A 14,631-nucleotide genomic window follows, 5' to 3' on the forward strand; every position below is an offset into this window, starting at 1 on the left:
CGATCCTGTCTAGTCTCCCAGTCCCTGCCGCTGAAAAACATCCCCACAGCATAATGATGCCACCACCATGCTTCACCGTAGGGATGGTGCCAGGCTTCTTCCAGATGTGACGCTTGGCATTTAGGCCAAAGAGTTCAATCTTGGTTTCATCAGACCATAGAATCTTGTTTCTCATGGTCTGAGAGGCTTTAGGTGCCTTTTGGCAAACTCCAAGCGGGCTGTCATGTGCTGCAGAGATGGTTGTCCTTCTGGAAGGTTCTCCCATCTGCACAGAGGAACTCTAGAGCTCTGTCAGAGTGACCAGCGGTTTCTTGGTCACTCCCCTGACCAAGGCCCTTCACCCCCGATTGCTCAGTTTGGGCGGCCAGCTCTAGGAAGAGTCTTAGTGGTTCCAAACTTCTTCCATTTAAGAATGATGGAGGCCACTGTGCTTTTGGGGACCTTCAATGCTGCATCATTTTTTGGTACCCTTCCCCAGATCTGTGCCTTGACAAAATCCTGTCTCGGAGGTCTACGGACAATTCCTTCGACCTTATGGCTTGGTTTTTGCTCTGACATGCACTGTCAAATGTGGGACCTTTATATAGACGGGTGTGTGCCTTTCCAAATCATGTCCAATCAATTAAATTTACCACAAGTGGACTCCAATCAAGTTGTAGAAACATCTCAAGGATGATCAATGGAAACAGGATGCACTGTGCTCAATTTCGAGTCTCATAGCAAAGGGTCTGAATACCTATGTAAATAAGATATTTCTGTTTTTTATTTTTAATACATTTGCAAAAATGTCTAAACCTGTTTTCGCTTTGTCATTATGGGATATTGTGTGTAGTTTGCTGAGGAACATGTTTATTTAATCCATTTTAGAATAAGGCTAAAATGTAACAAAATGTGGAAAAAGTCAAGGTTTCTGAATACTTTCCGAAGGCACTGTAGCTAAAGATATGGCACTGAGCTGCTACAAGCTATAGCAAAATTATAGAATCTGATTATCATTATATTTTTAAAAGGATCCATAATTATCATACTAGCTCATAATCGAATAAACCATAAGAGGATTGACAAAACGTTTGTAGAAAGGGCCGCACTTTTCATCCTTATGTAATTAGGAACACGCAAATAGCATTTTGTATTAACATTTAAATACATTCAATGCAATGTTATTACTAATGATAGACTTTAATTGTATTTGTTATTTTTCACACAGGGTCTTTGATTATGTTCATCATATAAATGACACATGTTCTATAGAACTATATAGCTGTAAACCTATAACATTCTTGAAAAAAAAAAAAAAGATTTTAAACCATAATCAAACGTATTGTATAAGACTTAAACTCAGAATTAAACCAAAATTGTGCAATCAGTAGCCTGCCTACAACTTCTAACCTGAGGAAATGCAAGTCTATGACGTTACGTGCGCGTTGCTCAGACTTGCTTCTCTCCTCCCCTAGCAAACGCTCAAGTAAACTAGAATTGGAAAAATGGTGGCCAGCGTCAGAGTGCAGAAGCTCCTCCGACGATACAAACTAGCGATTGCCGCCGCGTTAACGATTCTTCTAATTCAAGGGCTAGTAGTATGGAGTCTGAGAAGTCTCGAAGAGGGCGAGGCGGAGGTAAGAAAGCTTAGTTTGACTTTGTTTAGCTGGTTAAAATAATGTTTGGTCTCTGTAAAGCTGGTAGCGGTAGTTAGCAAGCTAGCGTACAGTACTATGCTAACGTAAACGTTAGCTAGCTTTTTCTATTACTCTGTAGCTAACTACAGTAAAGATGCTGTAGTTAACCAATGCTAGTTCATAGTAAGCTTATTCCGCTTATTATAGCTAGAATTGCACATTTAAACCAATTCGCTAGATAAACCACACCAGACTAGTGAACCATTTCTTTGGCCAACCTGTCTCCAGAATTCAGGTTAGACGTTTCCCGAGTGTACTCATAAGAACTTGTGTATGAGGTCATTGTGTTGTAAACTGTAATCTGCCAACCAGCTAGCAAGCAAATATTTAAAAACAGGTCGCATTGTTTAGGCTCTCATTTCATTATGTTGTGACTTGGCATGTCCTTGGATGAATGTTGATTGGTTATGCGACTGTCACTTCAATTAGTATTGTGTGACTGTGTCTTGTAGTGATGAAGAGAACGGAAATACATGGCGAAGTTGATTATCGGGCTTGCCAACTGGGTTAATAGATTCGGTGATTATTCAAAGTAGGTGTCAAGACTAGCCAGTATAATGTACATTTATGACATGCAGGGAGTTGGAGCGAGCGTATGGAATGTGCGGTCAGGCTTCCCTTCATCTTTACTTATCATCCTTGGACCAAGTTATCTGAGTTGGCTCATGGGTCTTTTGCATACCATAGTCATCTTAGTCATTTACTCTCTTAGTTTGATTCACAATTTATTGGTCTTGATATAAGCATAGTAATTGACTGGTATATTTTCCAAGTATAAAACTACACCTGAACTATTTCTAGGTAAACAACACATTTAGCCAATTTGGTCTATATTTTCTAAAGCACATTGAAGTAGAGCATCTGAACCGACCTGTAGCATGGGAATCTTGGCTCTCCAATCTCACATGCACACCTGGAACACTACCCTAGAGGCAGTGGCCTGGAACCTCCCATTTCTTCTTCAAATAAAGTCATTGTGAGCTGGCAACAGATTTAGCCCCGGGGGCTTGCATTTAGTTATCATTTAAGGTATTGATACAGATTCTGCTTCAGGAATGTGTGCTGAAAGAGTCTAATGTCCCGCTCTGCCTTTCATGATGTGACTTGTGTTACGTGTGTGCGTAACCCTCCAGACTGATCAAATCAAATGTTATTGGTCACATAAACATATTCAGCAGATGTTATTGCGGGTGTAGTGAAATGCTTGTGTTCCTAGCTCCAACAGTGCAGTAGTATCTAACAATACACACATCTAAAATAATGGAATTTAGAAATATAGAAATATTAGGACGAGCAATGTCGGAATGGCATTGACTAAAATACAGTAGAATACAATATATACATATGAAATTAGTAAAACAGTATGTAAACATTATTAAAGGGACTAGTGGTCCATTATTAAAGTGACCAGTGATTCCATGTGTATGTATGTAGGGCAGCAGCCTCTAAGGTGCAGGGTTGAATAACCTGGTGGTAACCGGCTAGTGATTGCTATTTAACAGTCTGATGGCCTTGAGATAGAAGCTGTTTTTCAGTCTCTCGGTCCCAGCTTTGATGCACCTGTTCTGACCTCGTGCTGGATGGTAGTGTGGTGAACAGCCTGTGGCTGGGGTGGTCACATAGAGCTGTTTCACTGAGCTGTGCATACCTGGAGGGAGAGGGAGCATCTGAGGGCCCCAGAAGAGGTACTCTGCATAGGGTGGGTAGGTTTGCTCTGGGACTCTCTGGACTCTGTGTTTCACTGGTGATGGTTTAAATCTATGTTATTTCATGGAGCAAACCATTCTCTGCTTATTGTGTTTCTATGTTTTGTCCTTTTTCAAAATCAAGAAGATGTTAGTACTTGGACCAGTAAAAACATTACATAATCTGTCTGAATCAAGATGCAATGAATGCATTTCCCTTTGGACGGACACAGTATAAACAGGAAATGTGACATGACATGAGATCCCTCTGAGAGCTGGATGTTCCTATTGTGACCTCTAGTAGATTGCTTTAAATCATGTTACTCTCCATGTTCATTCCATGAGGATGCATCCAGCTCTTGCTATCACTTCAGTCCTTAGTCAGCCAGCCTAAACAAAGGCACATGTATACGCCCCCACTGCCCAATGGTTTAACATAATTTTGAACCTTATACCTACTGCTGACATACTTTTTTGTTAGGTAAATCATGTGATAAATTAGGTAATTGGGAGGCAGGAGGAGGCATTTTTACAGTTCCCATGTGGCACAGTTGGTAGAGCATGGCGCTTGAAACGTGATTGGGGGAACAGTATGAAAAATGTATGCACCCACTACTGTAAGTCCCCCTGGATAAGAGTGTTTGCTAAATGACTGAAATGGGAAAACAATTATTTAACACAATGGCAGTGGCCCTCCCTTTTTTGAGTGAGTGGGTATAGGCCCCAACTCTATGTAGGGCTGAGTGATTGGACTGAATCCCTCTCTGCTCAGTGGCCTCGATGTAACTCACATCTGCTCTAATCAGAAGCTGGCTGCTTGCTCTGCATGTTTGAACACAACCACATGCATCCTATTATAGCCCATACAGAAAATGACTTGAGAAGAAGTGAAGAAAACCGCACACTCAGTTCAGTCGTCCCCAGTCAGTGGCTTCATAAAGAGCTGCTGGGGCGTGCTGGTCTGCTCTCCTCACATGGTGATGGCAGTGATATGGCTTCAACTAATTAGAATGAAAAAAAGAAAAGAAAACCCGCCTTTGGGTCGAAGTATTTCTGACGTGAGGGCGTTAATTAAAACGTGTGAAAAATAGGGAAAAGTTTAATTGAAATCGCTGTGGTTTTCTTCAATATGATAACATAACATTGCCTAGATAAATCCACTTACAATTTGGTAGCAGTTTTGAACCAGTGAATCACCAGTAAAGTAACAGTCTTTTAAAATATGGACTTTTCTCTCCAAACTCAACTCTTTTTTTTGGCCCAATGTGATGCTTTTCAGTAGACCCCATGACGCAAAACACATTCAATGGGTCTGGGCTGTAATATCATTGTCGACAAATGCTTTAAAAAAAAAAAACTGGAACACCATTTGTGGTCCACTGAGTGATCAGTAGCTGTGTTGTTTGGATTGGCTGCTGACTGGCACTGGTCTGGCTGATTGGCACTGGTCTAACTCCCTGTGCTGGCTGTCCCAGGCCATAGCCTCTGTTCCCACAGTCTGCTCTGGTCTGTGTCTGTGCCAGCGTCGTGTGGCGAGGGCCCTGGGCCATGCCGTCTGACAGGGACAGGAAACGCACGGCCCACTCCCTGTTTTTCTATCCACTCTCCGGGTGCATATTTTGGGGGCCTTTCTGTACAATTCCAATAAGCTGTGATGTTTTCCTGCCAGAAGTGAAAATAGCTGGGGGTTTGATTCTTTCGACACATCCATTTGTGGAGGCCCCATTTTTTTTTGCATTCCAATAAGAGTCTGGTGAGCAGTTTCTCCCCCCCCCCCCTGTTTATCTCCACTAACCACCAGAAACACCCTTAAAGCAAGAAGAGTCATGATGTTTTTTTGTGTTGTAATTTGCTAGAGTTGCTCTGAATGAATGTCCCTGCCCACCACCCAAAACACACACACACATCCCCGCATACATACATCCCCACATACATACATCCCCTCCTCCCCAGGTAGCCCTGGTCCTAGTGATGGTGAAGGGCCATTGCTGTGTACTGTACAGTTGAAGTGGCAGGGGCTCAGGGCTGGGTGCCGAAGTGGGCAGCGCTGAGCGCTCCTGGGGCTGCAGGGGGGGCTGCTGATAAGGCCACTTGGCCCCTGGCCGACTGATCTTATTGGGCAGCTCAGAGTGTGGCAGCTCCCCTGCCTGCCTGTCGTTGCCCATTTACAAGTCTCACTAATTACACATCAGAGAACTTCTTTGTCTGACACACACACACACACACACACACTCCCCTTAGTGGTCTGATAAGGACTCTCATTGTAGATGTGAGCATATGTCCAATTTCATGTGGTGTGACTGAATGTGTACAGTCCATGCATGCGCTGTGTGCTCTGTACTGTGCCCAGGGTCTGACTGAGTGTTTTTTTGAGATCACTGCGGTTTCACTGCCTTCATTACCCATCTGTATGTTGTGCCTTTTCTGAACTCTGTCTTTCCCTGATTACTTCAACAAAAGGCAGAGGCTAAAAATAACCCAGAGAAGAAACGACACGCACTCTAAACACATCTCGCCTCTGGTGCTCCTGCTCTGATGTCGACTTGTTGTTTTGTTCGTTCTTAGATGGTGAATCATCTCCTCATTTCACAAACACTATTCCTAATAATTTGATTGGTCCCAGTATGTTGTGTAGTGTATCGGCAGGAAAGGAGAATGAGAATCTTCTCTGTGATAACTCTTCCCCCCCCACCCCCCTCCCCAGAGGAAAACGCGGCGGTCCAAGCTACCTGACCACAACAGCCAGGACCCCAAAAGGGAGGCAGTGGCTTGGGAGAGACAGAACGCCTTGTCTGGGAGGAGCGGGGCCCGATGGAACAGCAGGCTGGAGAGGACGGGGGCCACGGCTGCCAGTGCCCTCCAGAGGGGCTCCAAGCACCGGGGGAAGCACACCATCAGGGTGAAGATGCCCCTGGGCCAGGGTGTAGCAGTTGATGGCGTTCCCCCCCATGACCCCTCCAGTAGCCGTAACTTCACTGATACCCGGGGCGGAGGGGAGGGGGCGGCCAGACTACCCCCTCCAGCCATGCCAGGGGAACCGGGCAGCGTGGAGGGGGCGCCCCAAGCCCCCAGCAGCGACTTTGTGCCCAAGTGTGACATCATGGGCAAGGACGCCCTGTCGGCCCTGCACCGCGCAGGCTCGCGGCAGTGCCGGCAGGAGATCGCCAACATTGTGTGCCAGCATCAGGCCGGGCAGCTCATGCCAAGGGCACTGCCTCAGTTCTGCCCGCTGCACGGTGAGACACACCCCTACCTAGCCATCATTCCTCTAGAGATCAGAGACTAACAGCACATCCAAACAGACCACACACTGCAGACTCTTACTGATCTATGGGATATTTTTTCTCCCTGGTACATTTTTTATTTGTGTCTTGAAGTGCCTCCCAAGACTAAATTTGTGCATGAATATTTCATTTGCAGTCCCATTTCTTGTTTAAAAAAAAAATATGTCCTCAACCCCCCCCATCCACCTATAACGCAGGGGTTTGAGGACTATATATTTTCCATTATTGGACAGTTAATCAGTCCCATGTGTATCATCCAAAGAATCTTTATCCAGAGACTCATTCCCATGATCCTCTCTCTCATCCTGTGTTGTGGCTGTATCCAGGCTATATCACAACCGGCCATGATTGGGTGTCCCATAGGGTGGCGCACAATTGGCCCAGCGTTGTCCGGGTTTGGCCGGTGGAGGCCGTCATTGTAAATAAGAATTTGTTCTTAACTGACTTACCTAGTTAAATAAATGGTGTCCTCCTGCCAGGTTTTTCCAGCCCGGTCCAGACAGCTGATGAGCTGGACAATGACCCGTCCAAGGTGGAGAACCCGGTCAGGGTAGCCTTCGTTCTGGTGGTCCACGGCCGGGCCATCAGGCAGCTCAAACGCCTCATCAAAGCCATATACCACCGAGACCACTTCTACTACATCCACGTGGACAAGGTAACTACTGGCAGACATACACACTACTGTGATGGCTTCAAGAAGGATTTCATCTTGAATAACAACATCCGATAAAAAACGTTGACTCGTGCATGCTTGATAAGGTCACTGTTTTTCGTGTGTAGTAGTCTAAAATAACCCTCAAGTAAGGAAGTGTTTGGAGGATTAGACAGGATAGAGGGGTTTGTCTGGTTACTGTGTGGGAGCTTTAAGAGGTGGCTGTCTACACAGCTGCAGAGCCATAGAGCTCGGAGCAACAGTTTAACACTGCAGTAGGGAAGGGAAAGCACTGATAAATGAGGAGTCAATGGGCTCCCACTGTCGAGACTACGCTAGACGCTAAAGGCCCACCACCTTATCGCTCCTCTCACTGGGACGGGTAGGCAGGCGCCTTGAGGGATGGGACAGGATGGAAAGCAGATCAGGCTGTTCTAGAGTCCTTCCACCAGGCAGCCCTCCTCTCGCTCTCTGTCTCTCGCTCTGCCTCTCTGTCTCTGTACCAGCAGAGCAGGCCACTCTCCCTGTATTAGCCTGGAGCTGGGTCCTGTCAGTACTTTCTACCTGCTCCTCTTCTCAATGCAAGAATCTGATCTCTCAGGCCTGTTTGTCACCAACCCTGCTGCAGTCCCCCCCATCCATCGTTCCCTCTGAGTGATTAATCCTCTTCTTTATGTTTTGGAAGTAGCCTCTTAGCTGAGTTCTTCTTATTCTTTCTTCATGTCCTGATGCCAGAAGAACCTACAGCTATTTCATACCAGGAGATTTCTATGCACGTGCATGTTTTTGATTTAATGAGTATGTTTACATGCACACTAATATTTCAATATGAAACTGATTATGGCAGTAGGCAGATTGTTACCTTAAGGTGTTTACATGTCCTAATAATTTGAGAGATTGATCAGAAAACCAGGTGTTCTAATCGGTGTATGCCTACTTTGATTTTGACCTTATGCCAATAAGTAAGGTGATTACGTGACTAATGCATAATCGGCCAACTGCCATAATCAATTTAATATCAGATTATTACTGTGCATGTAAACGTTCTGTCTCCTAACCCCCCCCCCAGCGTTCCAACTACCTGCATCGGGAGGTGCAGCAGATCGCCCAGCAGTACCCCAATGTGCGTGCCACGCCCTGGCGCATGGTGACCATCTGGGGCGGTGCCAGCCTGCTGAAGGCCTACCTGCACAGCATGCAGGACCTGCTCTCCATGCTGGACTGGAATTGGGACTTCTTCATCAACCTCAGTGCCACTGACTTCCCCACCAGGTCAGTGACCACAACACCACTGTCATATGATGAGCTTTGAAACTATTGTTTAATGTTTGATGGTTAATTGACATATGTGTGATGAAGACTGTATTCCTCCTACCACACAACTCAGTCTGTTTAGAAGAAACATGCTCTGGATTTGTAGTTTTTAATCTGTGCTGGAGCTTTTTGGTTTCACGTCACTCTGCGATTTAATTTTTAAAAAAAATTATTCCGTTGACCTGCAGTGACTGACTCCTATAGCTACAAGATAAAGGAGAGCCACGGTTCCTTCTAGATGAAAGCCCATGCTGTCATGGACTGTTTTGGTCACTGATGCACAGAGACAGACTCCTAAATCGTCTCTTTCTTGTCAATCAGTTCTGGGGTGGATTTCTGAGGCCCTTCTGAGCTGCTTCCAGAGCAGTGGCCAATCCTCCTGAACCATCCCAGGGTTTAAAGGGGGGAATAAATGCACACAGAGGAGCCGCTGCTGCCTCCCAAATCCTGCCGGCAGTGGCTAATTCCACCCATGGAAAGTCATCGTCCCCCCTTCTCTGCTCCTCGCGCCACGCTCCAGTCAGCGTTTTATTCCCAATCTAATCCTCTCTTCTTTCCTTCACTCCTTTCTTTCTGTCTTCTCCCCGGCCTATTGCCTTCCGGCAGGACCAACGATGAACTGGTGGCTTTTCTGTCACAGCACAGAGACCAGAACTTCCTCAAGTCACATGGGCGGGAGAACGCGAGGTAGGGAGCTTAGTTAGGAAACCTCTGACTCACAGCCTCGTCAGTCTGTCTGACACACTTGGCTCTCACTGTTAGTGTCTGACACGGCTCACATCGGATGAGATTTTCCTCCACTGCTCTTCTCATTGAGCTTAGCTTCACTCAGTATGATGTAATGGTTAAGCTTTCATATTGGAGGACAGGACTAAGATGTTGGAAGGGAAAATGAAAGGAATTATTATTTTGTAAAGCTTCTGTTTGATGTTTACTTCCCATATAGTCAAGGACAGCTCTCTGACAAACTATTTAAGATCAGTTATTATTGCGGAAGTTTGGAAACAAGGCAACAGGTTGTCAATGAACTTGTAAAATAGTGGTTAGATAAATGAGTAACTCTTAATCACTGTCCTTCCCTGTGCTGTGTTAATTTTGGCAGCTATTTTAGATTTAGCCTTTTGACTAAAATAGCTTTAACTATTACTAAAATGACCAATTTGAGTAATTTCATCCTTCCTAATTTTAGTTATCAGTTTAAAATTCTAGATTGAAGTGGCCGCCTGGTAGCTGTGTGTGTGGGAGAGCCAGGCTGATCAGCTTAATCAGAATGCGCAACTGAAAGACCAATGAGAAGATTGCATTATATAATGTAAAGGCATGCATATTTATGATTGGACAAAACAGATAAGAAGGAAAAATAGTTTGTTAATGAATATCTTCTGTCATAGTTGTTGCTGAAACAAACACTGCCTATGACCTCCAGGTTCATAAAGAAGCAGGGTCTGGACCGGCTGTTCCATGAGTGTGACAACCACATGTGGCGGCTGGGTGAGCGGACCATCCCAGAGGGCCTGGAGGTGTCTGGGGGCTCTGACTGGTTCTCCCTCACCAGGCGCTTCGTAGAGTATGTCATCAACTCCCAGGATGAGCTGGTGGCGGGCCTGAAACAGTTCTACACCTACGCCCTGCTCCCCGCTGAGGTAATGGACAGGGAAAATGACGATGGTGAAGATGACAATGTGACTGCTTAAGTCACAGCCTCTCTGGGCAGTAGAGGTGCTAGACTGAAGAGGGGGTCACGGAGAGTTTAGCTGCCAGTTAAAGTGGGTTGGTTGAGGTCATATCTTAATATTGAATGTTGTACACTAGAGTCAAAAGTATTGATTTTATGTTTTGAAACATGTCTGGATTGTCTTCATTGTTCAGGAATCCCTGTGGAGATGATGAAATGTTGCAATTCTATTTCCATTAATGTCACATCCCGGTGTTTGAAATATGAATATAATCCCTCTTTGTTCCAGTCCTTCTTCCACACAGTGCTGGGGAACAGTCACATGTGTGACTCTCTGGTGGACAACAACCTGCGTGTTACCAACTGGAACAGGAAGCTGGGCTGTAAGTGCCAGTACAAACACATAGTGGACTGGTGCGGCTGCTCTCCCAACGACTTCAAACCACAGGACCTCGTCAGGATACAGGTCAGCCAGCCAGCAGAGGGCACTGTTGTACCTATCATGAGACTTCAAATTGAGTGTCCTTTTCTGCTGCACTCCTCCTCAGTCAACAAGTGTAATATTTAACCTTGATTCTCATGTGTTCATTCCCAAACAGCAACTGACCCGGCCCACGTTCTTTGCCCGAAAGTTTGAGTCCACGGTGAACCAAGAGGCCATAGACATCCTGGACACCCACCTGTATGGACACTACGCCCCAGGGACAGTGGCCATCAAGGCCTATTGGGAGAGCCTGTTTGAGCGGGCGGACGGGGTTGGCTCCCTCAGTGACGTGGCCCTCACGGCCTACTCTTCCTTCTTCCGCCTGGGCCTCAGGAGCCTGGATAGCAGCCAGACCAGCCTGGAGACCTGCAGGTGAGGCCCTGCCCTGAATACTACAATTCTTCCAAATGGTAGATTCAGAGTGGAAGATTTCACTATTACTTAGACTAGTTGACACTCAATAGATTGATTTCTTCAAAAGGAGGACAACTTAAGTCTGGGTTTAATTATTGATGTACACACTAAAAGGATATCTCAATTTATTTGACCATCTCATATTGTCTATTCAAATATCTCTTCTTTTGTGCAGGTATGAGCCAATAGGCTACCCGGTGTCGGTGCACCTCTATTTCTACGACGAGCGTTTCCAGGGCTACTTGGTACGTCAGGAGGTGCAGAAAGTGGGGTCAAGGGTCAGGGAAACGGTGGAGGTGTGGGCCGTGCCTCAGGCCACCATGCAGCTGGAGAACAACCTCAGGGAGTTTGAGAGGCTCAAGAACCTGGAGGTGGGTGGGACCTGAGATACATATTTCTATCTATCTGTATTTCTATGGGTATTGTGTACAGTCAAGGCTGTTGCAGTTTAGATAGTGGTGTATGACAAGGGCTGAGACTACGGGTGAACAAGTTTGTGGAGCTAGTTTGATGATGAAATACCCGTACATACTGTAGACCTAGATGTTGGATACAAAAGAGCAGGTTAGAATACCAATAGGACAACAAGGATACAAGACTGCCCTACCACATCGATGTGAAATTTCTGTGCTTATGTTTCCCCCTCAGGTGGGCACAGAGTGGGACCCCAAGGAGAGAATCTTCCGGAACTTTGGCGGTGTGATCGGGCCGCTGGACGAGCCGGTGGCGGTACAGAAGTGGGTTCGGGGGCCCAACCTCACTGCCACCATTGTGTGGATCGACCCCGCCCAGACGGTGGCGGCGTCTTATGACATCGGTGTGGATGTGGACGCAGAGTACACACAGTACAAGCCCCCGCTACAGCGGCCGCTCCGCCCCGGGGCCTGGACAGTCAGGGTGCTGAGGCTGTGGGAGCGCGTGGCCGAGGCTCGCTTCCTCGTCATGCCCCTGGCCTTCAAAGGACGAAAACCACTACGCCAAGGTGAGCCTGGTGGTTTGAGGGTCTGGTAGTTCATTACTTTTTTACCAGAAAGTGAAGTGATTCCAAGGGGAGTGTAGTTCAGGGTAGTTTGCCCCTTTGGTGTTCTGTTTGATTCAGTGCAGCCATTCAGCCTCTGTATTCAAGTCACTGGAAGACTCTCAGTATGTATTTATGTATCAGATGAGGATGTTGCGAACTGGTCCATTACAGTCCTCTCTCCTTCCCTTTCCTCCTCTCTCTGCCACCCTACCTGATCCAGAGGAGGACAGCTGGCTGCACGCGGGGCCACCAGGCAACCTGTACCTGGAGCAGGGCTTCCAGCAGCTGAGATCTGTTCTGAAGCTGCCCCCACAGGAGCCCGCCCTGCAGGAGGCCCAGCAGAGGGCCCAGCTGGTGGGCAAACCCCTGGAAGCCTGGGTGGACCGCACTGTGGGGGCCTTCTGGGTGACCGGGGATCTGTGCTCCACCCTGCCTTCCCCGGGCCCCTGCCCTTCCCTGGGCCCCTGTACCAAGTCCACCTGGAGCTCCCTCGCCCCAGACCCTAAGTCAGAACTTGGCCCTGTCAAAGGTGATGGCCGAATCAGGTAGCCCCCCGGACAGGAGGCATGCTGGACTACAGTAGAGGGAGAGGGGATTATATGTGAGCCCTGAGAAGAGAGAAGGATGTGTGAGCCCTGAGAAGAAGGGAGGATATGTGAGCCCTGAGAAGAGGGGAGGATATGTGAGCCCTGAGAAGAGGGGAGGATATGTGAGCCCTGAGAAGAGGGGAGGATATGTGAGCCCTGAGAAGAGGGGAGGATATGTGAGCCCTGAGAAGAGGGGAGGATATGTGAGCCCTGAGGGGGGAGAGGGTTCTGGTCTCTAAGGCTAACTCATAAGGCACATAAATAGACACGGCTTCTCTCTACATAAGCTGAGGAGTGGCTATGCTCCCAGTTTAGAGGCTACATGCCCTTTTCAGAGGAGATGCGTGCTGGAAATTTGCACATGAAGACTGCAAGACAAAGTTTTTTTTGTGTTTGAACGTCATTTCTCGTTACATGGACAATTTCTGTTATGTTATCCGACTGCATATGTCTTCATTCAGGGTCTGTCTGGGTAGAACTTTGGAAAGAGGAGAACCCCACCCGCATATGTTTGAACTCTGTTCAATGCACAGTTTTCTTCTGCTTTAAGGAATTTAAAGCAGTGGCCAACATTTTGACAGTGGCTAAATGCTGTGTTGTATTGTTGTCAGAGGGCAGTGGGTCCTCTGGACTAGTATCTTCATGCTTATTTTCAAGCATTATTATCAGAACAGCAGATGGGGGGGGGGGGGGGTGCACTTTACTGTAAGACTAAGGTTACACAGGACCGGGTCGATCAGTAGTTGGAGAATGACAACGAGGAGGATTAGGAGCTTAAAAGGTCAAGGTGGAGGTCGTCACAATGGTGACGTGGCATCCTCTTCACTTACATGTCTTTTGTATAAAAGTGCTGCTAGAACGTTGCGGCGTCACTATCACATCACATATCTGACCCAGCTAGCTCACCTGGAGGAGGAAGAATAATAATGTTCTGAGTTACCAGCTGGGAGACAAGTTAAAGTTGGGAGAGAGTCCTCTTCTCTCATGAGTTCTGTTTACTGTGACATTATCATGTTTTACATTTTTGTTTGTTTCTTGAACATTGAGATGTGAAATGTCTTTGTTGTCCATGATCACTGCAAAGCAAAGCCACCGGGGGTTTTGTGTGTCAGAGGAAGTGCCTCACTGATGTGGGTAATATTCTAGGCTACAGTGGCCTGCCTCTCCAGTGTGTCATCATCATTCACAGTGGACTACATCGCTTCTCAATGGGTCTAGTCACAGTTATGCTATATAGGCCTAGCTAGAGCCATATATTTAGAGTTAGGCAAACTTTTAGAATATTGAATATTCTAATACTAGACAGTCATGCAAATACATTATAATGCAGAAACCTCGTTGGCCCAACTCTCTAAGTACATGGCTCTGGGCTAGCTGCCTCTTCTGTATCAGTGTATATGCAGTGCAGTACTGTCCATGCTCTGTATGCCAACAAAGTGAAGAGTCTTCTGTCATCTACCTACCACTTTAATGTTACTGGTTGTCCATAAGCATTTCTACAAAAATGAAACTCCCGTTCAAGAGGGGTCAACATGACTATTTCATGGTCTGGTTAAGAAATCGAAGCTGCCTTTACTTTGTTAATACAAACTGTTTTTATAATGGGAGAATAGCTTCAAGACGTGCACTTATTTCCCTTTTAGACAATTCTGAAACCCTACCCTATACCTTTGTTTTGTTTTTAATTGTAATGTTTTAAAACTAAACTGGCTGAAACTCCTACTTTTATTGTTTTTTTCAGTTTCTGCCACTGAGTTTACAAGTGACCTTGTTTCCCTTGCACACTTGCTTCAGTGAAGCTTCCATTTAACAGAAAGAATAGCACCGTTTAGTGTAAAG

At 46.3% G+C, this 14,631-nt stretch overlaps 1 protein-coding gene across 2 annotated transcripts; it reads left to right on the forward strand.

Annotated features, from left to right (window-relative positions):
- The first annotated feature begins 1,455 nt into the window (after window positions 1-1,455).
- On the forward strand, window positions 1,456-14,508 carry LOC139421429 (xylosyltransferase 2-like). 2 transcript variants are annotated; one of them, XM_071172322.1, is made up of 11 exons: window positions 1,456-1,616; window positions 6,066-6,597; window positions 7,125-7,300; window positions 8,367-8,569; window positions 9,218-9,298; window positions 10,038-10,254; window positions 10,576-10,752; window positions 10,886-11,142; window positions 11,360-11,555; window positions 11,833-12,166; window positions 12,426-14,508. In XM_071172322.1, exons 1-11 carry the CDS (start codon window positions 1,485-1,487, stop codon window positions 12,752-12,754), a joined length of 2,634 nt encoding a protein of 877 aa, XP_071028423.1. In that variant the 5' UTR covers window positions 1,456-1,484; the 3' UTR covers window positions 12,755-14,508. The 2 variants fall into 2 exon arrangements, with proteins under 2 accessions (XP_071028423.1, XP_071028424.1); XM_071172323.1 differs by lacking the exon at window positions 9,218-9,298 and having other exon boundaries at window positions 1,485-1,616.
- Window positions 14,509-14,631: the final 123 nt, after the last annotated feature.

Source organism: Oncorhynchus clarkii, chromosome 12 (assembly GCF_045791955.1).
Source record: "Oncorhynchus clarkii lewisi isolate Uvic-CL-2024 chromosome 12, UVic_Ocla_1.0, whole genome shotgun sequence".
Lineage (NCBI taxonomy): Eukaryota > Metazoa > Chordata > Actinopteri > Salmoniformes > Salmonidae > Oncorhynchus > Oncorhynchus clarkii.

What these genes read in the sequence shown, in the direction of transcription:
- LOC139421429 (XM_071172322.1), top strand. Translation starts at nt 1,485, where the DNA reads ATGGTGGCCAGCGTCAGAGTGCAGAAGCTCCTCCGACGATACAAACTA. An exon ending in TCGAAGAGGGCGAGGCGGAG is followed by an intron (nt 1,617 to 6,065) that starts GTAAGAAAGCTT and finishes CCCCCTCCCCAG; the next exon opens with AGGAAAACGCGGCGGTCCAA. An exon ending in ACGCCCTGCTCCCCGCTGAG is followed by an intron (nt 10,255 to 10,575) that starts GTAATGGACAGG and finishes TCTTTGTTCCAG; the next exon opens with TCCTTCTTCCACACAGTGCT.